Source organism: Mustela nivalis (genome assembly GCF_964662115.1).
Source record: "Mustela nivalis genome assembly, chromosome: 6".
NCBI lineage: Eukaryota > Metazoa > Chordata > Mammalia > Carnivora > Mustelidae > Mustela > Mustela nivalis.
The window spans coordinates 82,456,628-82,483,417 of NC_139025.1; the positions used below are offsets into that span (position 1 = coordinate 82,456,628).

General features: G+C 36.1%; 1 protein-coding gene and 1 long non-coding RNA gene across 4 annotated transcripts in view; one reads left to right on the forward strand and one right to left on the reverse strand.

The window, feature by feature from the left end:
- The window catches only part of GOLM2 (golgi membrane protein 2), a 105,840-nt gene that overhangs the window by 40,589 nt on the left and 38,461 nt on the right, over window positions 1-26,790 (reverse strand). For both annotated transcript variants that reach the window (XM_082735336.1, XM_082735335.1), the window contains exons 3-8: window positions 25,670-25,772; window positions 23,877-23,967; window positions 20,042-20,186; window positions 19,233-19,313; window positions 3,136-3,234; window positions 929-1,099 (exon numbers count right to left, since the gene is read on the reverse strand). In XM_082735336.1, the coding sequence (XP_082591462.1) occupies window positions 929-1,099; window positions 3,136-3,234; window positions 19,233-19,313; window positions 20,042-20,186; window positions 23,877-23,967; window positions 25,670-25,772 (690 nt within the window). The remainder of the gene's footprint in view (window positions 1-928; window positions 1,100-3,135; window positions 3,235-19,232; window positions 19,314-20,041; window positions 20,187-23,876; window positions 23,968-25,669; window positions 25,773-26,790) is intronic.
- LOC309867073 lies at window positions 1,095-19,117 on the forward strand. 2 transcript variants are annotated; one of them, XR_014312972.1, is made up of 4 exons: window positions 1,095-1,169; window positions 6,178-6,296; window positions 10,849-11,005; window positions 18,360-19,117. It is a non-coding gene; the product is annotated as an uncharacterized lncRNA (long non-coding RNA). The 2 variants fall into 2 exon arrangements; XR_014312973.1 differs by lacking the exon at window positions 6,178-6,296 and having other exon boundaries at window positions 1,110-1,169.

Consider the following 26,790-nt stretch of genomic DNA (forward strand, 5'->3'; position numbering starts at 1 on the left):
ATATATTCATATAGATGAAGAAATATGAACAACTGTCAAAAGACCAATAAAAATGTTGAATAGGTTTAAAAATATAACACTGTGCAGTCCTCACTGTACAAGGAACCTGTGCAGAAGTACCTGCCTAAACACTGCTCTAAACAGTTGTTGCCATAGAAGCCATCATAAAAAGCCAACAAAGGCAAATTGCAGCTTTGAAGTTCAGAAGGTGAAGGGAAAAAGCTTTATAAAGCAAAAGTAGTGAAAAGTATAGTTTAAGGGAACTGACCTAAGAGATATGTCCTGTTCAAACTTTGCTATTGGAATTTCTCGCACTTCCTAAGAACCTGCCAATTAGAGAGTTACGCAGATTAACAGCTACTGTCCACTTATTAAAGTTGATACCCCTGAAACAATTAAGCAGTGATAAGTCATTACATGGTACTACAAATTTGTTCAATTCCTTTCACTTCTCTCCTAACACTTAAATGAAGCAAATTGCAACTGGAGGGAAGAGAAAAGAGCGCACCATTGAGCCTTCTACTATGGCCGTCTCCCCAGATCTGCATATCTCCCAGAATCCATTTATCAAAACTACTTATCTTCTCCTCCTAAGCAAAGTTTTCATTCATTAGCCTAACAAAACATATCTTTTTTCACTTCTCCAAAAAATTTTATAGTCATAAGAACAGCATTTTTAAAAAATCAACTCACCTGAAGTTCATTATTTAATAATGGAAAACAAGAGAAGCTTTTTAAAGTTTTCTTTAATATATGTCTATCCATTTAAAACTTGCTTTCCTTTTAATTTCACCACCATCACACCTTCTCTCTATATGCATATAACTTCACACTCATTAGAGACTATAATAATGAAGATCTTAACTAATCCTTGTAAACATACTATATTTAAATCTTTTCAGCATAACATTCATCAACTGATTCTTACTTTGCTTCAACTTATGGAAATCACCGACTCTATCCTTGGTAGCCTGCTTTAGTATATCTGCTTGAATTCTGGGTACACTCTCCAAGTTCGGGCCTGGAATTAAACGCTGAAGAGGGTTGGAAGGGTTCTGTTTTGAAGTTCCAGCATTTCCATTGTGATGTCCATGAGAATCTATAGCATAAAAACATCAAACCAAAGTCATATTTTGCTGAGGAATCTCACAAGACCTGCTTTAGAAAAGGTAAGACAACTGTTGTTTGAAACTGCATACTCAGGCAGGGTTTTTTGGGGGAGGGGGACTTTATTCTAACTTCTTTAATCAAATCTGACAGCTAATGTGGTTTTAGCTATGAGAAGTTGACTAATCATTCCTAGCTAAGTATCTCTGGTACTGATTTTATAGACATATCCAACAGAGAGATATATAATAGAAAGCCAAAGATTTTATTGGGATTAAAGACCTGTATCTTTGGGGGCACCTGGGTGGTTCAGTTGGTTGAGCGTCTGCCTTGGGCTTAGGTCATGATCCCAGGGTCCTGGGATTGAGACCCATGTCAGGCTCTCTGTTCAGCAGAAAGCCTGCTTCTCCCTCTCCCTCTGCCTTCCTCCCCACCTACTTGTGCTCTATCTATCTCTCTGTCAAATAAATAAATAAAATCTTTAAAAAAGAAAAAAAAAAGACTTGTATCTTTGGGGCACCTGGGTTGCCTAGTTGTTAAGCATCTGCCTTCGACTCAGGTCATGACCCCAGGGTTCTAGGATTGAGCTCCCTGCTCAGCAATAAGCCTGCTTCTCCCTTTCCCACTTCCCTGCTTGTGTTCCCTCTCTCACTATGTCTCTGTCAAATAAAAAAATAAAATCTTTTAAAAAATTGGGGAAAAAAAGACCTGTATCTTCTTCTCCCTTCAAACTCTGTATTGCTATCAGAAATCTCTGGTCTCTAAGTCATTTTCTTTTCTTTCTTAAAGCGTTTATTTATTTATTTGCTGGGGGTGGGGGAGAGAGACGGTGTGCGTGCACAAGCAGGGGAGAGGAAGGAGAGGGAGAGAGAGAAGCAGGTTTTCCACTGAGCAAGGAACACAATGTGGGACTTGATCCCAGGACCCTGGAATCATGACTAGAGCTAAAGGAAGATGCTTAACCAACTGAGCCACCCAGGCATCTCATCTCTAAGTCATTTTCATCTACACAGTAACTCAGAACTGTTAATTTTTTTTTCCAGTTCATATTTTTAAGTAATCTCTACACCCAATGTGGGGCTGAAACTCAGGAGCCCAAGATCAAGAGTCATAGACTCTACAGACTGAGTGAGCCAGTATTAAATCTTGATTCTTTCTTTCTTTCTTTTTAAAGATTGTTTAAATATTTTTTAAAGATTTTATTTATTTGACGGAGAGAAAAAGAGCACAAGCAGGGGGAGCAGCAGGCAGAGGGAGAGGGAGAAGCAAGCTCCCCTCTGAGCAGGAAGTCTAATGTGGGACTGGATCCTAGGACCCTGGAATCATGACCTGAGCCAAAGGCAGACACTTAGTGGACTGTGCCACCCAGGCACCCCATAAAGGTTTTATTAAGTAATCTTTACACCCAATCTGGGGCTCAAACTCATAAACCCCAGAGATCAAGAGTCACAGGCTCTACCGACTGAACCTGCCAGGCCCCCATGCTAACTCTTGATTCTTTATTAGTTAACTCCTGGATAAAACTTTCCTTTGCCCCACTCCCTTTCTTCCTCATCAAAGCCCTGATTTAGATCCTTACTATAATTAATTTTAATCACATCAATTCTCATTTTAGAGGAACATTTCTATAAAATTAAATACATATTCAGTAGAAGACAAATACATTTATAAGTAAGGAGTAGGGAGTTGAATACAGATGGATGTAGTTGTTAATAGAAGGACTCTGTGAGATAAATTTCAACACATTTTGAAAAGGGTAAACACAAACAGACTGGCAGAGATGAAAGGGAACATAGTCCAGACAGGCAGAACAAATAATTCTTCTGCTCTTCAGAATACTTCAGACAAAGTGTACTTTTAAAGGATTATTTATTCCTGAATTTTGATCAATCACTGGGAAATATGTAACATTAACTGGAATGAATGCTACTTCACCATGTTACTAAATGACATGTTTTATTCACTATCTAACAACACTCGACCAGTAAATTGGTTTTCAAATGGAATTTTAAGAATATGACTTCATACCTGGGGCCATATTTGGGGAGAGAGGTTGTCCAGTTGGAATATGGGAGATTGCTTGATGACTTTCATATTGAGAAACAGAAATAGAGGGTTTCCTTAGAGCTAAAAGAAAAGATATCCATATTATTCCTGACAATATGATTTCCAAAAACCAACCACCATGAATCTATTTGCACTGCACTAATCGTATGATGCTTATTTTAATTTTATAATCTTTATAGTTGATATATTAACTAATTAACTTAATTAAGTGAAACATTGTAATATCCATCACAGATTTTGGTGACCAATAAATCTGACCAGGATATAAAATAGATGGAACGCATATGTTTTGGACACCACTACATCCCCATCACCCAGAATAAATGGCACATAACAAAAGCTCAACTAAGATTAGATGAATGAAAAAACAAATGAATCTCTTCAGATACAGCAAGATCTTTTTCTATTGATAGTACAAATAAAAATCGACATTTAAAGATTAGGTAAAGCAATGAGAATATGCTACTCTAAGTTGCTCAGATTTTAAATAAAAATTAAATATGACTGATGGAACAATGCATTTTATTTTTGAAGAGGGAAAATTTCTATTTTGTACAAAGAGCTTTACTAAGAAAGATGTACATCTTCTAGTGGGGACCTTATTCTCCCTTAAGAAATGAAAGCAATAATGAAAGATCATTTTCCACTCACTGCCACTAACGCTACAGTTTCCCTGGGCAGCTTAACAAGATAGAAACAAGAGAACCAAGAAACTAGAGAGAGCAGAAACAGGTAAGAAGAAAAAAACAGAGAACCCATCTGTAAGATAGATTAGTGGCACATTTTATTCTTCTAAAACTTTGGTGGCAGAGATAATGTGTTCTTATCTCATCAGAGGAAAATCAGCCATCCTTACAGTTAAGGGCCATACGACTAGGTTCTGATTTGAGGACATAAGCAAACTGAATGTGCCACTTCCAGGTATGGCAATAAAATCTGTGCAAATCACCCACAACCTCTCTTCCTTTTCTGCTGCAACTCAGGATGCTACATGAGAAGATAAATGTTATCAAATAATGAAAGAGACACTACTTGGGAGGACAGCTACAAGGTAATCATCCAACCTATATCAGACTGTAAAATGAACAATAAATAAATAAAGTGACTGCAATTGGGGGTTGTTTGCTAATATAACACACCTGATGAATTCTTTCTTTCTCTCTTTTTTTGGGGGAGGGAGAGAGAGTCTTAAGCAGGTTCCCTGCTCAGCACAGAGCCAGACATGGGACTCAATCTCATGACCCTGAGATTATGACCTAGGATATGACAGTTAGAGGCTTCTCCCAAGGGTCAGAACAAATGATGACCTAGAAAACTACTAGTGGGCTTGAAGATAAGTGACAGTGCTAATCTCACTGTCCAATTTCTACAGAGTTCTTCAAATTCTTTTTCTATGTACATGTAAGTATCTAATGTTTATTCCACAAAAATGAGATATTATACTTGCTTTCTTGTTTTTTTCTGCTTTTTTCATTTAAAAATCATAAATATATTTGTATGTTAATAAGTACAGTTCAACATTATCATTTTTTAACAACTACATACCATACTTTATGGATATAATAAATTTAATGAATTAACCCTCCGTATAACACATATAACTTTCAGTTTGTCATTATAAACAATTTTGTGTTATGCCTTTTTACATCTACACGATAGAGTAAATTCTCAGGGAAATACTAAGCAGTAGGGCAAGACAAACAATAATTTATATCAAAGCATTTCTAACTTTCTGTGTATTTTACCCTGGTCCTCGCCATTGAGGACCATTAAGAGCCAGGGGAAAGTAGATAAATCAACAGAAAATACCATGCTGCCATCAGATAATATTAATAACTAGGCTACTAAAAGATATATCATTGATAAAGCCATTAGTAAAGAAAAGTACCAAAGATAAAATGACAAAGCCTAGTTTGATAAAGACAAAACACAGGAAATAAAATTGTAGCACAGAGTATTTACCCTACTACTCGGGTTCTGCCTTTTATATTTTTTATAAAGGAGAGCTATCTGTATGAAAATTCAATCATTCAACAATATCTATTAAGTGTCTATTATATGCTAGACACTGTTATAAAAAGCTGGAGATTCAACAGTGAACAAAATAGACCAAGTTACTGTCCCCATGAAGCTTACATTCTTGTTGGGTAGATAATAAGTAAATAAGAATATGTATAAAATATAAATGTCAGAGTGAAAACTGCTATGTATAAAGTAAGATAGAGATATGACAGGGAGTGGTGGAAGATTCTACTTTATATAGCTTGGTTAGGGGAGCCATTTTCAAAGAAGAGACATTTGAGCAAAGTGTTTAAATCACTTTAAATCATGTTTGAACCAACATGGAGGGAAAGCATTCAGGCAAAGACCATCAAGTACACACAAAGGCCTTGAGACAGGAGATGCATAGCATATCTGAGGAACTGCAAAGAAAGGAGTGAGGGAGAAGTGTTAGAAAGGAGGTCAGAGAAGAAAGAAGGATCTATATTAGAGACATAACAGTTAAAACATTAGGAAGAATTGGTTAGAGGGATGGGGGGCTGATGGCTGGGACTATATTTGGCAATTCCAAAGGAGGCAATAATGTACTACTAATAATAACAGTAGCTCCTATTTTCTGACTGTTTGGTATAAAGCAGGCACTAATCTCATGTCACTCTCACACCCCAGACTTTTTTAAATATGGACAAAAATATTTAAGACAACAGTTTTCAAATCTATGTGAGATAAATATGCCTTTCACAGATGAGGAAAGTGAAACTCATGACAGAAGATATACATTTCACTTGATTTAAAAATTCAAAGTAGCATTTCTGGAGAAAATCACTGAGATGCTTATAAAAGGTGATAGAAAGTTTAGGGTTAATCCTCCTTCACATCTCTATTGGACCTCAGTTGCAGTCCCTACTCTGAGAGCCAAAACAGAACTGTCCGCATTTCCTTTTTCCAACAACAGGGCTACAACCTCAAAAATGTTCAAACCTTCCAGTTTTTGTCTTACAGGGCATCACAATCCGGTGACTATGACTAGCGAGAAGTTACATGGCACTAATAGGCAACAGTCCTCAACTCTGGAAGCACAGCGCCTTACAGATACCACCCTGGACATACTGCATATGGAGGTGGTACACAGATATCTATATTCATTAAAAGCTCCAAAAGTGGTTCTGCTGCATAGCCAAGAGAATAAAAGACAGAATAAAAAGCATAAGCTTTGGAATTAGACCAGGACTTAAATCACGATTCTGTAATTTATTAACTGTATGATTTTGGGTTAGTGACTTCTGAAAGCCCTAGTCTTTATCTAAAAAACAGGAATAATGCCATTTACCCTGCATGATTGTTTTGGAGGCTAAGTAAGAATATTAACTAAAGAATTATGATATAAGTCGGAAAATAGTAGGTGTTCAATATATACTGAAGTTGTCAAAGTTGAGTATTAATCCTTAAATGAAAAAAGAATCCAAGATTCCTGCTGAAAAAACAAAAACATTGAAATGTAGAACTACTGGCCCTAGCCAATATATTGAGCTTCATGAATTCATAGTTTGCTCATATTCAGGGGATCCTGATGAATGTTTACTTACAGTAATGCTTTGGGAATTTATGAAACTCTAATTGGTAAGTGCCCATAAAAATATTAATCATCTTGAAGCATGAACATTAAATATAAAACAATGATACAACATTTTAATGTTCCTTTGTTCTGCATATACAAACAGATATAACATGCTTGTAAACTGTTCAAATACGAGCCAGTAGAACCATCCCCACCCTCTGAGCAATATAGATACATATCTAAAGAGACTATTAAAATGATATTCTCATGTGGCTCGTAAGACCTGGCCTGTGAACTCCACATCCTTCATATTTGGAGATCCATTTATATAATTTCAAAAGATCAACACAAATTTCCACTGCTAGCCATGACATAGAAGTCAGCACTGGACTTACCCTCTCACACCCCAGACTTTTTAAAATATGGACAAAAATATTTAAGACAACAGTTTTTAGGCATTGAACAACCAGCAGCACAAGACTAACTCTTGAAAGAAGGGCTATATACATGAGATGGGCAATCTCAGTGAGCAAAGGAGGCAGAGATCATCAGAGTTTGGGCTGCTAAGATGGTTGGAATTTTTAAGACAGAATACTACAGAGAAAGAAGCCGTGTGGGGTGAAATGGAGGAGAGAGATCTGCATGGATATTCCACTTGGGTCTTTGGCTGAGGCCTCAGCTAATACACACACAGGATAAGACTCTAGAGGGGCTAACAGAAAGCACTTGCTGCTGCAGGGCTGAGAGCTGAAAAGAAACAGGTCATAAAGCACTTGGAAACAATGCATCTTTGGGCCAGCCACAATAGAGAATCTTTACTGACCATCGGGGGCATTCAGATGAGATGCTACAAGGCCTACTTTAGAAGTAGGGATCATACCGTATAGTTAAGGGTCATGCCTTCAGATGAAAAACAAAATCAAAACTAACCTGTCCTGACAGCATAAAATCAAGAGCATTCACCAGTAATTTAACTGTCTGCCAGAATAAAACTTAGCACCCTTTAAAAAACAAAACCCATACTTCTATACTATAGCATTCATACAGGACACAATAAAATTACTAGACATAGAAAGAAGCAGGAAATAATGCCCATAATCAAAGAAAAAAAAGCAATCAACAGAAACAGACTCAGAGATGACCCACCTGCTGAAACTACATACAAGGACCTGTAAACAACTGTTTTTCACACACACACAGACACACACACACACAATTTAAAGGAAAAAATGGAGACATCCAGTAGAGAAATGGAAACTAAAAAAAGAACCAAACAGAAATTCTAAAACTCAAAACACGTCTCAAATGAAAAATAAACTGGATGGGTTTTGAACAACAGACTAAACACCGTAGAAAAAGGGTCAATGAATTTGAAGACAGATCAAAGACATTAAACAAACTGATTGAGAAAAAGTACTGCAAAAAAACTAAATAGAACTTCAGTGAACTATGGGATAATATAAAGCAGTCTGAAATGTATGTATCTTGAATTCCAGAAGGAAAAAAAAGAGAACAGGGCAGAAAAAATTTGAATAACACCTGAATTTGAATGAAGGCTGAAAATTTCCCAAATTTGGTGGAAAACATCAACCCACATATTGAAGAACCTCAGGGAATCTCAAGCAGGACAAATACAAAAAACCCAGGAGACCATTTCAATGTATATCTTAGTGAAACTCATGAAAACCAAAGCTATAGAAAAAACCTTAAAAGCAGTTATCAAGGGGCACCTGGGTGGCTCAGTGGGTTAAGCCGCTGCCTTCGGCTCAGGTCATGATCTCAGGGTCCTGGGATCGAGTCCCACATCGGACTCTGCTCCATGGGGAGCCTGCTTCCCTCTCTCTCTCTGCCTGCCTCTCCATCTACTTGTGATTTCTCTCTGTCAAATAAATAAAATCTTTAAAAAAAAAAAAAAAAAAAAAAAAAAAGCAGTTATCAAAAAAAAAAAAAAAAAAAAAAAAGCATACTATCAGTACCTGCCTGGCTCAGTTAGTAGAGCACACAATGCTTGATTCTCAGGGTAGGAGTTCAAGCTTCACAAGGGCATAGAGCTTACTTTAAACAAAAACAAAAACAAAAACAAAAACAGTAATACAAAGGCACATCAAAAATAATGATGGCAAGCTCAGAATCAACAAAGTCTATAAAACAGTGGAATTGTATTTTTAAAATGATAAAAAAAATCAACTTGAATTTCTTTCTTTTTTTTTTTTTTTAAGATTTTATTTATTTATTTGTCAGAGAGAGAATGTACAGGCAGCCGGAGGTACAGGGAAGCTCCCCACTATGCAGGAAGCCCGATGCAGGACTCAATCCCAGGACTTTGGGATCATGACCTGAGCCGAAGGGAGACACTTAACCACCAAGCCAGTCACCCAGGGGTCTCTTGAATTTCTATATTCAGTAAAAACATACCTCAAAAATGATTATGAAATAAAAATGCTTTTAGATAAAAGTTGAAGAAAATGTGTTGTTAGAAGATCTGCATTTCAAGAAATGTTAAAGGAAGTTCTCCTAGCTGAAGGGAAAATAATAATCAAGATAGAGATCAGAAACTAGGGGCAGTTGGGTGGCTCAGTTAGTTAAGCCTCTCACTTGGTTTTGGCTCAGGTCATGATCTTGGGGTTGTGCTATCGAGCCATGAGTGGGGCTCCACACTCAGCAAGGAGTCTGCTTAAGATTCTTTCCCTCTCATTCTACCCCTCCCCCTGCTCTCTCTCTCTCTCTCAAATAAATAAATAGATCTTTAAGATCTTTAAGAAAAGAAGATTCTCTCTCTCCCTTTCCCTCTGCCCCTGCCCCCACAACTCACAAACACTCTCTCTCTCACTCTCCCTCTTTAAAAAAAAAAAAAAAAGAAGAAGAAAGAAAAAAAGAAAAGAAAAGAAAAGAAAAAAGAAAAGAAACGAAACTAGAATCCTTAGGAAGGAATGAAGAGCACTAGAAAAGGTATGAATATGGTAAATACAAGAGACCATAATATATTCTTCTCTTATGTTCTTTCTTTTTTTCCCCCCTATTTTTTATTAACATATGTTTTATTAGCCCCAGGGGTACAGGTCTGTGAATTGCCAGGTTTACACACTTCACAGCACTCACCATAGCACATACCCTCCCCAATGTACATAACCCCACCACCCTCTCCCTACCCCCCTCCTCCCAGCAACCCTCAGTTTGTTTTGCGAGATTAAGAGTCTCTTATGGTTTGTCTCCCTCCCGATCCCATTTCTCTTATGTTCTTAAAATAAAGTTTTTTAAAGCAAAATAATACTAAAAGTATTAGGATTTATATATAAATAAAATACACAACAGAAGATGAAGCAATGCTAATGGCATCACACCTCGGTAAAGTTCTATATTTCACATGAAGGACTACAAGATTATTTCTAAATAGACCTTGCTATAGAAAGGATGCAAACAGTAATCCCTGGAATAACCACTAAAACACAGAACTTTTTAAGTATAGTTCTTAAAAAGTGAGAGAAACAGACACCAATTAAACCCTCAAACCCAGTGAGTACTAACTATCCTACTCTCCCTAGGTATTTTCTAATTCAAGACCCTATTTTGATTCCTTTTTTCTTAATTGTGGCCCCATAAAATATGACAACGAAAAAATTATAAACCAATGTACCATTAGAAGTTTTTGCATCTTTAGTAGCAATTTCCAATAATACAATTTGATATTATGCTAACTTAAGTATTTTTTTCCTACCCCCCAAAACCTTGCCCAATTTTATATAATTTGTTTCTTTGAAAACTTTTTCTTAAAGGGTCAGTTAGTGAATATTTTAGGGTTGGAGGCCGTACTCAACTGTTCTGGCACAAAAGCAGCCATAGACAAAATATAAATAAGCAAGGTAATGTTTTAATAAATGGTTTATTAAAACCAGCAACAAAGCTATAGTGTCCCACTACTGTCTTAAAGGATGCCTAAGAGAAAAAATTAAGTATATCTACAGTTATTTGATAAAAACTTTTAATGTACTTTTATAAATATAGATATTTCCTCTGAAAGCTCTAATCATTTAAGAATCTTAACCGAAATAAATAATAATAATAATAACTACATTATTTCTTTCTTCCTTCCTTTTTATTTACTTATTTATTTTTAGAGAGAGAGGGGAAGAGGAGCAGAGGAAGAGGGAGAAAGAATCCCAAGCAAGCACCATGCTCAGTGCAGAGCCTGATGCAGCACTGGATCTCAAGACCCCAAGATCACGAACTGAGCCAAAATCAAGAGTTGAACACCTAATCAACTGAGTCACCCAGGTGCTCCTACATTGCTTCTTTAGAACATAATCTTTTCTGGGGCTCCTAGGTGCCTCAGTCAGTTGGGCATCTGCCTTTCGCTCAGGTCATAGTCCCAGGGTCCTGGGATCGAGCACCATGTCAGGCTCTCCACTTTGCGGGGAGCCTGCTTCTCCCTCTCCTTCTGCTTATCACTCCCTCTGCTTGGGATAGAGGGTAGAGAAATGGAAACTAAAAAAAAAAAAAAAAAAAAAAAAAAAGAAATTCTAGAACTCAAAACATGTCTGAAATGAAAAATCACTGGATAGGCTTTGAAAAATAGTCTAAACACCATAGAAAAATGGATAAATAAAATCAAATGGATAAATACAATCTTTTTAAAAAAATCTTTTTTTTCCCTCCTCTCAAATATCACTATGATTACCTCTCTTTAATTTTTAAAAAAATATTTATTTTTAATAGGTAATTTATACCTTATGAAATTTTGAAACCAAAATCCAAAAAGTTCAAAAGACTGTATGATTGAAAACTAAGTTACCTTTTTATCTCTGTCCTCAGTCTTCTTTCCCAAGAGTAATCACTATTATCATGTGGAGCAGTACTAGTCAATAGAACTTTCTGGAATGATGAAAATGTTCTATACTTGCGCTGCTCAGTACAGTAGCCACTAGCTACAGGCAACCATTAGGCACTTGAAGTATCTCTAGATTTAGGAACTGATTTTTTAGTTCTATTTAAGTTTAATGAAATTAAATAAATACATGTGACCAGCTGCTACTGTATTAGACAGTATAGATCTAGAAAATTCCCCCAAGAGAAGTGTTTTTCAACCTTAGTTACATAATACAATCACCTACAGAACACTTGCACATTCAGTGCCCAAGCTGCATCTCAGACCAAACATATCAAAATCTCTGGAGTGGGACCCAGACATAATTTTATTTTAACTCCCCAATGATTCCAATATACAGACAAGGTCAAAAGCCTCTATTTCAGAAAATTAAGTATCTTACACATAGAGTAGCTCTATCTAATATATATGTATAAACCAAAAGAAGTAATTTTTTCTTTCTAAGTTATTAATTAGAAAAGAACTTCCAATTGTTTAGGAACCTAAAAATCTTTGTATCTATCAGGATTTTCCCCAAAGTAAATCATTAGAGGCAATTTTTACTAAAAGAGTAACTGGATCTTAAAACTAGAAAAAAGTTTCCATGTAAAAAATAAGATTTTTCTCTCTGTTGATACACATGACATGGAGAAGACATTTGCATCACATACTTCTAAAGAACTCTTAAAGAAAATCCCAACATTTGCATCACATACTTCTAAAGAACTCTTAAAGAAAATACCAACAATCCAAGAGAAAATTGGGTAAAATTGATTACCAGGTAATTTATAGAAGGCAGCAACCAAAATGGCTAATATATGAAGGGATGCTTAATGTCACTAGTACCACAGCATATTTAAGTTGAAATAAGATAGCATTTTAAAACTGTCAGAATGGCAAAAAATTAAAGTATAGCAAACCCAAATGTTAGTGAGGACATGGATAAACAGATACTGTCCTATATTACCAGCAGAAGTATCAACTGATATTACTGAAGATGAAGATATTCTATCATGCAAGCATTCTACTTTTAAGTTCATACCCTATACACAGTTTTGCAACCACTATGCTGAGAATTGTTTATGCGTTACCAGTGTGCTGAGCTATTAATCCCCACAACTCTGTGACTGAGGAGGGCCTGGGACAGATAGATCCCTAATCACGTTTTCTAGCCAGTAGCGGGCTCATCTTTGTAACTCAATATACTACTCAAATATTAGAATCCAGAGAGTCTCATGTGCATAAGATGTAAACAAGAACATCCACTGTGGTATTGTCTGAAATAACAAAAAACTAAAAACAGTCTTAATGTTTATTATATGTGAATAATAAATCATGATATATTTATACAATGAAATAATTATAACTGTTGAAAAGCCACAGGTATGACATGGGTAAGTTGCAAAAGCATAAAATTGAAGGAGGAAAAACAAGCTATAGAATAATATACACAATAAGACACCATTTATTTAAAGCTTAAGGCAGCAAACAAAACAATACTTTATAGTTTTACAGATGCTTACAAATATAGTAAAAGTCTAAAAACATGTATGGAAATTGATACACACCAATCTCAGCATAGTAGTTACCTCTGGGGAAGAAGAGACAGGAATAGGATCTGGAGGGTACACAAGGAGGCTTCAACTTATCAGTAATGTTTTATTTCTTTAATAATAACATCAATAACAGAAATATCTGAAACAAATGTGGCAAAATGTTGTGTTATTTTTGTGGCTTTCTTTTGGGGGGATGTAGGTACTTGGCTATTTATCATATTATCCTGTTTTTCTGTATTTTTAGATTTTTTTAAATCTAAAAAAGCTTTAAAAACTAGTGATATAAATATATAGCTGTCTAGCATAACAGGTGCCTAAAAGAGCATAAAGGTAAATATCCAGGTAAGGGTGTGGTAAAGGATTAAATTCTAAGACTCCATAAAATCTTGGAGACTAACTTAAATCAACATTAAAAACAAACAAAATCCACTGAGGTTTAGCTCTATGGTTTAGGGAGCTCAGAAGCTGAAATGTCATGTTAATCATAGTCACATGTTATATACCCCTTGACTGTTTCAGAGCTATATTTTAAGACAGTTCAGCCCTGCTTTGTTATAGTTTCTGGAAGAGCCTTGGCTATCATAAATAAAACAGTCATTAACAGATAAAAATCTACTTTAAAATGACAAGGATGTGTTCTTTTTTCTACTTCTTCTGTGGGGTTACTACCTCTACAGCCATTAGGGACTCCACATATATACCAGAACTTGCACTGACATTAAGAATTTCAGCATAGACTACTTCAGAAAGAAAAAGACAACACTCAGTAAAAAGAATGACAAGAATATGTTTCTAATGATATGCAATAATCATAATAATAACAATAGTAACTAAGATTTATATAGCTGTGGCAATAAGCCAAGCCCTGTCCTACCCACTTCACACTGAAATCTCACATTCACGCTTCAAGGTTGGAACTGTTGTTATCTTATTTTACAGATAATGTAAAGAGCAAATAAATGATCATCACACACCTATTAAAAGATGGGAGCAAAGGGTTTGAATCCTGGCAGTTTAATTCCAGATACCACTGTCCCATCTAGGTGGGGATATTCTGGTAATTCAGCAGACACATTTATTGGGACTCTGTTACATCTAAGGCATCAAGCTAGGAGCTCAAGGTACAAAAATATGAAATGGCTTCCTTTCTGTGGGCATCTGACTGACTACACAGCTCAAAGTTCCTTTTCAACAGTTACTATATCAAAATAATCTTTATACTCAAGATACAAATCTAAATAATTAAGGGTAACTATCGTGAACTATCGTGCTTTTTAAAGCAAAGCACCAACAGTTTAATGAAGTTCAAAAATTAATCTATAGGACTTCTGGTTTCTGGTTCTACAAGTAAGGAGCTTAGGAGTTGCCACACTATCCTAGTAAGTAAAAAGCTATACAGGCTGAAAAATCAACAACCCTTCCTGGATAAGAGAGAAGAGGACACAGGGCAGACCACTGTTCTTAAGAATGGAGAGACAGAAAGATGAATACAGGAAATCACAGCTTGCAAAAAAGACTCATAAGCAGAAAGTGCCACAGGAGCCAGTGGCAGGGAAGGAAAACCTGAACTGTAATTGATGTTCAGTGTGAACAACTCACTGGAGGCTCAGTGTGGTAACTCAGAGAGTTAAAAATTCTAGGGGGACTCAGTCACAGGGAGGATCCCCACAATATACTCAGTCACAGGGAGGATCCCCACAATATTGTGAGATTTACCTCCAGGAGCTCAACTATATTCCCAAAGGAAATTTTGGGGGGGGGGGGTAGGTTGAATCCCCTCAGGCAGGAGGAAAGGAAAAAGAAACTATTTTGAAATATACCAGAGCACTCTGCTCTTAACAAGGCCTGCCCTCAGGAGAAACTAGGCAAATAGAGCCTAATTTGCTAGGGTATTATCAGAGCGAGTGACCACAATTAGAAAAATACCCAACTTCAGCCCACTCTAGCCATCTTGTCCCACCTAAGGGGAAGGAAAAAACTGAAAAAAAACTTGTGAAGTTCATAGACCAGAGACATAGAGTTGCTCTAAAAGAATAGAAATCAGGGGCGCCTGGGTGGCTCAGTGGGTTAAGCCGCTGCCTTCGGCTCAGGTCATGATCTCAGGGTCCTGGGATCGAGTCCCGCATCGGGCTCTCTGCTCAGCAGGGAGGCTGCTTCCCTCTCTCTCTCTGCCTGCCTCTCCGTCTACTTGTGATTTCTCTCTGTCAAATAAATAAATAAAATCTTTAAAAAAAAAAAAAAAAAGAATAGAAATCATAGGACTAAAGAACACTTCAGACTTTCCACTACCTCATACCTCACTACCACATTACCAAAGACCTACTTACAGCAATAACTATTACCTCGTACATCATGTCTGACTATCAAGAAAAAAATTACAAGTCATACCAAAAGGCAAAAAAGCACAATTTGAAGAGATAGACCTAGCATCAGAGAATTTAAAACACTATGATTAATGTGCCAAAGACTCTAATGGATAAAGTACACAGCATGCAAGAACAAATAGGCAATGTAAATAGAGAGATGGAAATCCTAGAAAGAACCAAGAAGAAATGCTAGAGATAAGAAACACTGTAACAGCAAGGAAGAGTACCTTTGATGGGCTCATTAGTAAACCACACAAAGCTGAGCAAAGAGCTGTGAGCTAAAGGATCTATCAAAAGAATCCTCAAAAACTGGGACGCCTGGGTGGCTCAGTTGGTTAAGCAACTGCCTTCGGTCAGGTCATGATCCCAGCGTCCTGGGATTGAGTCCCACATCGGGCTCCTTGCTCGGCAGGGAGTCTGCTTCTCCCTCTGCCTCTGCCTGCCATTCTGTCTGCCTGTGTTCACGCGCGCTCTCTCTCTCTGACCAAAAAAAAAAAGAATCCTCAAAAACTAAAAAGCAAAGAGAATAATGGGGGAAAAAGCCACTATCTAAGACAACTACAAAACGTATAACATAATGCATAACGGGAATACTAGGAGAACAGAGAAAAGAACAGAAGAAATACTTGAAACAATAATGATGAATTTCCCCCAATTTAATGTCAGGCACTAAATTGCAGGTCCAGGAAGCTCAGAGAATACTAAGCATAAGTGCCCCCCCCCCCAAACCGGCATGAAAGCATATCACATTCAAACTACAGAAAATCAAATATAAAGAAAAATTAATCCAGAAGAAGATCCCTAATAGTGTAGACAGTGTCTACTTACACAGGTATTTTTGGCATTAATGCTAAATTTACATAAAACATATACCATTTTTTTGTGTTCTTCCCAGTTCTAAGCTATAGTGCTGCAACCATTATATGAATCAAGATAGCAAATTCATACTGTAAAAGTCAGACAAGAATTTGTTGGCATCTCATCAAAAGTATCATTATTCATCTCTATTCATTCTAATGAAATGGTTGTGTGATTTTCGTAATCAAGCAAAAGTAGCAAGACAGGATTTTTGCCCTTAGGGGTTCATGTATGCAAGACATCTGAAAACCACTGTCTGATAAGCACAATATACCTAAAAATGGTGAAGATAAGATCCTGAAGACCTCTAGCATTTTCATATCATATAATTCTAATTCTGGAATTCTTTGGTGGCCAGCTAATAAATTATGATAGTGGACCAATAAGAAGATAAATGAAGACACTCATACATAGAATAGCAATGATATAATTTTAACTTGAAAACTATACACAAAAAGAGGTTAAAAATTATAAATTTCAATGTAAATATATATTTTTTTATATATGACATCAAAAACAAATGCATGCAAAGAAGGCATCAAAATGGCCAAGAGACACATGAAAAAGTTCTCAACATCACTCAGCATCAGGGAAATACAAATCAAAACCACAGCGAGATACCACCTCATAGCAGTCAGAATGGCTAAAATTAACAAGTCAGGAAACAACAGATGTCGGTGAAGATGTGGAGAAAGGGGAATCCTCCTACACTGTTGGTGGGAACACAAGCTGGTGCAGCCACTCTGGAAAACAGTATAGAGGTTCCTCAAAAAGTTGAAAATAGAGCTACCCTAAGACCCGGGAATAGCACTACTGGGTATTTATCCCAAAGATACAAATGTAGTGATCCAAAGGGGCACATGCGCCTGAATGTTTATATCAGAGCATCAGTGTCCACAATAGTCAAACTATGGAAACTATGGAAAGAATCTAGATGTCCATGAAGAGATAAGGGGGTAAAGAAGATGTGGTATATATATGTGTACAAACACATATGTGCGTATGTGTATATATATATATATATATATACACATATGTATGAATGTATATATACACAAACACACTGAAATACTATGCAGCCATCAAAAAATTAAATCTTGCCATTTGCAACGACATGGATGGAACTAGAGGGTATTACACTAAGCGAAATAAGTCAACAGGAGTAAGACAATATTAATACAATCTCTCTGATATGAGAAGTTTAAGAGACAAGGTGAGGGGGGGCTGTGGGGGGAAGGGAGGGAAAAAAATGAAACAAGATGGGTCCAGGGAGGGAGATAAACCATAAGAGACTCTTAATTTCAGGAAACAAACTGAGGGTTGCTGGGGGGTGGGAGTGGAGGAGGGATAGGATGGCTGGGTTATGGACACTGAGGAGGGTATGTGCTATGTTGAGTGCTATGAATTATGTAAGGCTGATGACTCACAGACCTATACCCCTAAAACAAATAATACATTATATGTTAATAAAAGAAAATACATGCAAGTTGGTAAACAACCCTTGTTCATATCTGAATAGGGTACTTCTATATACTAAAAACCTACCGTTTATCCTTGGTGAAACTTTGGGTGAAACTTAAAAAACAATCAAGGGCAATGTGAAAGAGATTAATCAAGCTAAAGCTCAGTAAGTCTAGGATTGGAGTAAGTGCTGCAAAATTCAGAATAACACATGGTCCTTGTTCTCAATATTAAATTAAAGTTGAGTTAGTGGTTCTAAAACTTTAGCATAGATCAGATTCACCTGGAAAGCTGGTTAAAACACAGATTACTGGGCTCCATCCCATGAACTTCTCATTTAGTGTCTGAAATGGAACCTAAGAATTTGCATTTCTAGCAAGTTCCTAGGTAATGCTGATACTGCTGGTCCAAGGACCACACTTTAAGAACTGCTGGATGACTTCATTACTTCACAAACAAATCATGTTCATACTAACTCTATTTTTAAATTCCTGTTACTGCTCTTGTCCTTGCTTTTATTTTAGAGGCATATACTGTGAAGTGGAAACCCAAAAGAAAAGACATAAAAGAATTTGAAAAGATGATGAAACTATACAAATAAAAGGACCAATATTCATTCATTTGGATCTCGGACACTTGGCAATTTGAGCCACACACAATGAGCTATAACCACCGAATTGATCCCTATGACTGGAAAAGGAATCAAAATAGCCAGGAAGAATAAAAGACATGCTGTTACTTCCAATTTTTCACCACAATAATTTGGAGTCAGCAGGAAGAGGTGCTTATGACAACCAAGAAACAGAAATGGCAAGAAAAACAAAGAGACATGTGAACAAACAAACAAAAACAACCACTGAACAAGACTAGAAGTCACCCACAAGTGACTTCAAGTGGAAATGGTAAGAAGCTGACACATTAATGAAGAAAGAAGCAGACACTGAACAGCAATGGCCATAAAAGAAGAAAAAGAAAAGTAGAGAATAAACTATTAAAGTGTGGGGTAATTAACTGAAAGGACAAGCCAAGTCCTAAAAACTTATAAAAGGGTATTACCATGCCATATTAAAGCACACCAACAACACAGCAATCTGGGAACATTTTGTCTCAAAGATATGAGCCATATAGACTTTTAGTAAATACAGATGATCTAACACAGGGTAACTGTCATGAGCAATAATTGAGTTAAGAAAATGTTCAAATATGGCTGACTCTTATCAACACAAAAAAATTTTAGCAAGATTTTTAAAAGCAGTTGGATCCTAAACAAGTCCTGGCAATTAATGGGTAGTTAATTAACAGAAAATATAATCTTCCAGAGATCTATGACTTTTCTCAAATGACTGTGACTTTTACTGAAAGAGGGTAGGGTAAATACTCTGATGACTTTTACTTACCAGTAGGAAGATCTTCAACTTTTGCAAGGTCATTCTCTTCTATTCCAGGCATTCCTGCATCACCACCTCGTTTGATTTGTTCTGCCCAAGTAACAAAAGATATAATTTGGTTTTTTTTAATAAGATTTATTTATTTTACAGAGACGAGAGACCAACCATGGGAAAGGGTGCAGTAAGAAGGAGAGAATCTCAAGCAGACTCCACGCTGAGGGTGGAGCCCGATAGAGAGCTTGATCCCGTGACCTTGAGATCATGACCTAGTCAAAATTCAGAGTTGGCCTCTTAACCAACTGAGCCATCCCAATAATTCTTTTGTTCCCTTACATAATTGAAAAGGTTTTGAACAAATGTAATAATCAGTTTCTAAAGCAATAGGCTACATTGACTGCATATTGTTATATCTTGCTTTGGACACAGTTGTAACTCTAAAACAATTTACTCTCTTCTCTTTTCTATCAAAAAATCCAAATTTGAAACAACACTGACACCTAATCAAAACTGAGATAAAATCAAGCAATATTCTTTTTTTTTTTTTTTAAAGATTTTATTTATTTATCAGAGAGAGAGGGAGAGAGCGAGCACAGGCAGACAGAATGGGAGGCAGATGGAGAAGCAGGCTCCCTGCAGAGCAAGGAGCCCAATGCGGGACTCGATCCCACGACGCTGGGATCATGACCTGAGCCGAAGGCAGCCGCCCAACCAACTGAGCCACCCAGGCGTCCCAGCAATATTCTTTATGACTGAAAATGTTCACTTCAAAGTGAGTAGAAAAGTTAATATACTATTAACACAAAACAAAATAGTAATACCTTTCCCATGTGGAATATGATTGCTTGATGGTTCTTCGTTCTTATCTGCAGCATTCTCAGCTACTTTGGGAATGTTTTTAGGTAATGCATGATTGTTTATACCCAAATCATTTTCATCTTTTGATTCAAACTTGTTTGAGTTTTGCTGTTAAATAAAGATTTGGTAATAGTAAATATTTTTCAGTTCAAAAGATTAAGCAATTGACACAACTACCAATTAAATGTTCTGAAACAGTTCATTTTCTGAAGCATATACTATGGTTCCAAATTCCAAACACTTGGGAGATGTGGGATATAATACTATTTTCTGTTCAGTTTTTAGACCTAATATGAAATAAAAGAATAACAATTTTTAAAGTCTCTAATTATAGTAAGTGGTCTTAAGTGTTGGGCAAAGGTAATTTTCTTTGGCCATGCTGAGGGAGTGATGCTGCAAGATAGTCTTGCTGAGCACTGTAGGTTGCTGTGGAGGACTACAGCTGGGCATTATTCTAGGTGCTATGGGCAGGGTGGGTTCTCTAAAGGCCTATGGTATGATCAAGCAGGATGGTGGACTACAGGAGGCTGGCACATGGGTGCCCACTCAAGTGTGACAGATGGCTAGTGACCCTGCCAGGCTTTTCCAGAAGCAGAAACAGCAAGGGTGGAAAAAAGCAGACTTCTTTCTAGGTGTACTGGCCACCCAAGCATAGGAAGTAATGGCAGAACAATACACAGGTCAGTGTATTCTAACATGCTTCTAACCCAATCATCTCTTTGGAAACTTGAATCTTCAGATACTTGGTTAGGCCTGACTCAATTTTATTGGTGGGTCAGTTGTGCCTTTCATATTGGTTGAGTGACCTCAGTAGAAAATTGAGAGAGGAAGGAGTTAAATACACATACTTGTGTTGCCACCTAGGTCCTTCTACTTAATGTTTAATGCATATATAAATGCTTTTTCAACTCTAAAGCACTATGCAATGTTACAAAAAACAATATACTAAAAAATCTAAAGGAAATCTAGAAAAACAAGTCAAATTATAAAAATTCATTATAAGAAACAATAGTACTAAAAAACCTAAAGGAAATCAATAAAAAACAATAGTACCAAAAAATCTAAAGGAAATCTAGAAAAACAAGTCAAATTATAAAAATCTGTCACAATGAAGAAGAAAAGGTGTTTTGACAATCAGGTATAGGTATTCCAGTGGGGCTGGTAGATAACATTAACAATAAACATTTGTACTGTGCTTTATAGTTTACAAACTACTTTCAAATCTATCCTCTAGTAAAGTGAACAGCTTTGGGAATAATGAAGTCAGACTGAGGCTTGAAGAAGTTCAGTAGCTTATTCAAGATTACCAAGATAGAGAGTTACAGAGAAAGGATTCAAACCACAGTCTTCCTCACTCCCACATTTCCTAGGAGCCAATTCTGAGCTTAATAATCGATTAGTGAAAGAATAACACTGAAATTTTTGAACTTGTCAATAGGAAGGCTGAGGGTAAGAAAATCCATGAGGTTTCCTGAAGAGCCAGGCTGTATCTCTGTGCATTTAACTATAATATTATATCATAAGGCTATTTCTATAGTACTCTTTGTAGAGGTGGATAAAACAATTAATATTAAGCAAAACTTAAAGTCAACAAATTACTGCTCAAAAATACTTTCCCATTTAAAATAGTTAATCAAGATGAATTATTAAAGATAGTACCTTGATATGATTGGACAATAGCAAATATTCTTAATAAAATTAGATGGCTTTCTAAATGCAATGTTGGTGATGTGGTAAGAGGGCCACCTAAATGTTTTTTAAATAAAACTTTCTATTCTGAAATAATTTTAGACTTACAGAGAAGTTACTACTCCTCACCGGATTTCCCTTAATGTTAACATCTTATGTTAGCACAGTCCATTTGCAAAACTATGAAACCAGCATTAGTACCTTATTAACAGAACTCCAGACTTTATTTAGATTTCACTTCTTTTTCCATTATGCCCTTTTTCTGTTCTAGGATCCAATCTAGAATACTCGATTTCATTTAAGCCCTCAGGTCTTCGTTTTCTCTGCTCTACAACAATTGCTCCTCCTTCATAGCATGAAAGCAGTAAACAAATGACTATGGCTGTGTTCCCAAAAAAATGGTATTTACAGACACTAAAATATGAATTTCTTTTAATTTTCCAATGTCATAAAATATTCCCTAGGTTTTTTCAACCATTTTTTTAAGTTTTTTTTTTTTTTTTTTTTTTTTTAATTTATTTGCCAGAGAGCACAAGTAGGCAGAGAGGCGGGCAGAGAGAGAGGGAGAAGCAGGCTCCCCGCCGAGCAGAGAGCCTGATGCGGGGCTCGATCCCAGGACCCTGAGGTCATGACCTGAGCCGAAGGCTTTAAGCAGAGGCTTTAACCCACTGAGCCACCCAGGCACCCCTTTTTCAACCATTTTTAAATGTAATAACCATGTTTCGCTTATGGGTCATAGGGAAACAGGGAGCAGGTTGGATTGTTTGTAGACCTCTTCATCACAGTAATTTCTAAGGTAGGCATGTGGTTGGTTAAAAAGAAAAATCTCTGAATACAACTTATGCTTGTTTCATACAGTTTCCATTAGATTTGTTCCAATGAAAAAAACAAGTGAAATTTCACAGAATCAATTTATTATGGTAGTAGAACAGGGAATGAAGGATAGGGAGTAGGACTAGCAGCTGGCCTGAAGGGTAAGGGCTGGTGCACTACCCTAGAAAGAAGTTCCTCCCCTCTTTGTTCCATTTAGGGCAAAATAAGGGTAAATAAAAACTGGAGAGAATATTAGTTAACTAATAAGATAAAAATAGCCTAGTACACACTTGCCCGGAAAAAAGGAAAAGGTCTCACCTGTGCTTCTTGGGAGAACAGAAGAGAGTAAATTTATCCCCTTATTTATATATTGGTCTTATAATAATTCAATTGCAACAGCAAACCCCTTTCTTTTGTGTTCTACTATGCCCCTCTAGCCATCTAGTGTCTCAATAATACCTCTGGCTGCCTTCAATGCCTCTATGCTAAGATAGTAGCTCACTTAGTCACTCACTGTCATCTTCCAGCAATCTATGCTCACATTTCTTCAAGGCAGACTGCAGATGAGCAGCAGCTACTCCACTTTGTAGATTCAAAAAAATGAAACAGAAAGAACAATGCCCTCGATATTATGCTATAAAACAGTGAGTTAGCCAAGAACAAATTTGGTTTCCTTAACTTCTAGTCCTGTAGGTAAGATGCTAACACATTTCACTATTCCATCTCTCTTTAAATCCCAAGACTTTTTACAAGTCATGGTTAATCAGATGAGATTACAGGATGCAAAAAAAAAAAAATGCATGTCCTAATGTCTAGTAATTTTCAAATTCCTTCCATTTCTAGCACGGCTTTCATAACATATAGCAAATGAAAATGGATAAATTAATAAAAGAAATTGCCACCCCCAAAAATATGAATCAAAATGACTAATGTTTCATTTCTGTGTTTTAAGAAAAGAATTTAAAGTAACAGAGATTAATACTTTATGAACAGGTGTCTCAAATTTTTCTATTTCTCAAAAGCATAAAATAAGTAACTGATGGAATATCCACTTTACAATCTGAGAAATATATTAATAGCAAAATTATTTTTGAAAGTCAGATAAAAAATATTTAACTAGTTATAAGAGTTGAGGTTATATTTTTGCAAATGTCTAATTTACTCAGCAATAAAAACACTGCAAGTCAATTTTAGATACTGGCAAGCTAGAATACTTAAAAATACAATGTACATATTTTAATTTCTAAATTACAAGATTTATAACAAGAATGTATTCTAAGTATTTGTTAAATTTACCTTTTGTTCCTGCAAAAACTGGTCAGCTAACTTTTTAATATTTTCTTCATGTTGTGCTCTTAACTCCTTGATCTGTTGTCCACACTGAAAACTAAATCACAGAGTCATTCTTTTAAGCTATATTATCTTGCATTGACTTCTCAAAGTTGTCTAGAAGTTGAAAACATACATTTATAAAGATAAAGCATTCAGTTAGCAAGAAGGTGGGCACAGGACAAAGAAAAGACATAAAAATAGTTCACAGTCAAAATTCTGAGAATATTTAGGATAAAGAATACTATAAAGCTAATTAAAATAACAGAAATTAGAAAGATGAAAAATTGTTTTTATAAATTACATTTATAAAGAAACAACCATCAAAGCCAACTTCAAACACAGAAGAGAAAAAACATTACAGAAGAGAAAACCATGAGACCAATATATAGTAACAGATGAGAAAACATAGAATTATGAGTTGATAAGGAATAGTAGCAGATGATTCACCCAAAAGATAGCATTTCAACACAACAGTAAGAGTCTAAACCATAAGAAGAACAAGAATGGAAGGAACAAATAAATAAGATAGAATGGAGCCATCAAGAAAAACGTGAAAGAACAGAAGAGATAAAGATTGGGAATTTCCACTGGACAAATGGTCATAGAATACAAATACATCATTCATGCAAAAAGAAACAAATAGTTGTAAAATAAACAAAAAATGTTAACTTTAACCATTAAAAGTACAATTAAACTTCTTCTATGTATATATGATGGTACTTTATTCCTATACTAGCAAAATTAAGACTGAATTATAAAAGCCAACATTGGTAGGGGTATGGGAAAATATTTACATTATAAATTAGTACAACCATTTTTCATATATGTGATACAAACAAAACCAATAAAACATTTTGTCTCAGGAATACTGTATTTGAGAATATATACCAATGAAATAACATGAGAGAGAAATCCTTTTTGCATTAAAATTTCTATAACTTGTGTTTACTACAGTAAGATAAGGAAAACTACAACAGTCCAGCAAATAGGAGAGATTAACAATTGGTACACTAACAATTTGTACACTAACATGCTGGAATAATATATTACCCTTGAATATGCTAACTCTCTAATTCTACAGATAAATTGAAAACTACTGAATACTACCAGGTTAAAATACATGTATGTAAGTAAATACATATTGATTACCTACAAGAGTAGGAAGTCAGAAATGGATACATGGTGCTTTAAAATATGGTTCATCTTTCTAGTTTTGGGTATGCAGATCCAAAAGATAACTTTCATTATAAAATTGATTAAAGAAATAACAAATTTTTAAAGAGTGATTGCTGGAAAGACGTTCCCTGACCTCCTCACCAACTGAGTGTAGAGGTGTACACAAGAAGACTGAAATACAGAGCAGGAGCTGCTGGAACTCAATCCCTCAGCCATTCTGGGGACACCTCCCAGCATGGGCTTTGTCTTCTCGATGCCCCTCAAAGAGAACCACAGATTCTCCTGTCAGTCTTTGCACATCTAATGCAATGTAATTCAGGCCTTGCAAGATTTTCTGGCTGACAATGAGTTCTTCTATACGTGCAGACTAAACATATCTTGTAAAAGATATTTTCATGGTGTTTAACATATCAAAATAAAAGAGAGTAGATTTCAAAGAGGCATAGAAATACAACAGAAAAGGAATTTAAAAGACCTAAGGAAATGAAAGAAAAAAACAAATCAGAAAGAAAGAAAGATATTGTCCAAAAGTTGGACAAATATTCCAGATTTATAACTATTTGTTGTATATAGCATCTCACCTCTCATATTCTAACCTCTTCACAAGGTAAGTAGTGTTCTTCCTATAGTCCTGAAGCTGGTCTTCTTGTCGAAGAAACTCCTGACGAAGTTCAGCAAGTTGCTCTAGCCACATAAAGAACCAAAGGAATATAATTTACTCACTCTAATGCTTCTTATCAAGAAATTACAGGATTTTAAAAATTTATAAAATTTTTAAACACTTCTCAATTTCTTTACTCAGACTCTCGGGCAGTTAAATTATATAATTAGTACCACATTTAATTGTCTTTTATAACACAAGCATGGGCAATAAAATTTTTTTAAAGATTTATTTTTTTATTTAAGGTGGTGGGGAGAGAGAGTGAGCAGGGGGAGGGACAGAGGGAGAGGATCTCAGGCAGACTCTGCACTGAGCAGGAGCCCAAGATAGGGGCTCTTCTCTTGACTCTGAGATCGTGACCTGAGATGAAACCAAGAGTCAGATGCTTAAAAGCAACTAAGACAAAAACCAAAAAACCCTAACTCTTTAAACCTATCTGCTTTATAAAAGGGGAGTTGGGGGGGGTGCCTGGGTGGCTCAGTGGGTAGCCTGCTTCCCCCTCACTCTCTCTGCCTGCCTTTCTGCCTACTTGTGACCTCTGTCTAATGAATAAATAAAACTTAAATAAATAAATAAATAAAAGGGGAGCAGGGAATCAATGTGTTGGCTATGGATAGAGAATTCATGGTTTCTTTTTCATTCTAAATCACCTTTGACTCCCAATTTATTTATTTATTTATTTATTATTTTTCAAAAGATTTTATTTATTTATTTGACAGAGAGATATCACAAGCAGATGGAGAGGCAGGCAGAGAGGGAGATAGAGGGAAGAGGGAAGCAGGCTACCTGCTGAGCAGAGAGCCCGATGCGGGACTCGATCCTAGGACCCCGAGATCATGACCTGAGCCGAAGGCAGCGGCTTAACCCACTGAGCCACCCAGGCGCCCATTGACTCCCAATTTAAATGCCAATCACTATGGATCTCATTTCTAGTTCTGCTACTAATGCTAGGTCCACATATACTATAATTATATTTTCAAAGCTTATAATTTCTGGACAAGAGCTGAAAGTTTTAGTTGTAATGAATAACATGAAATTCCA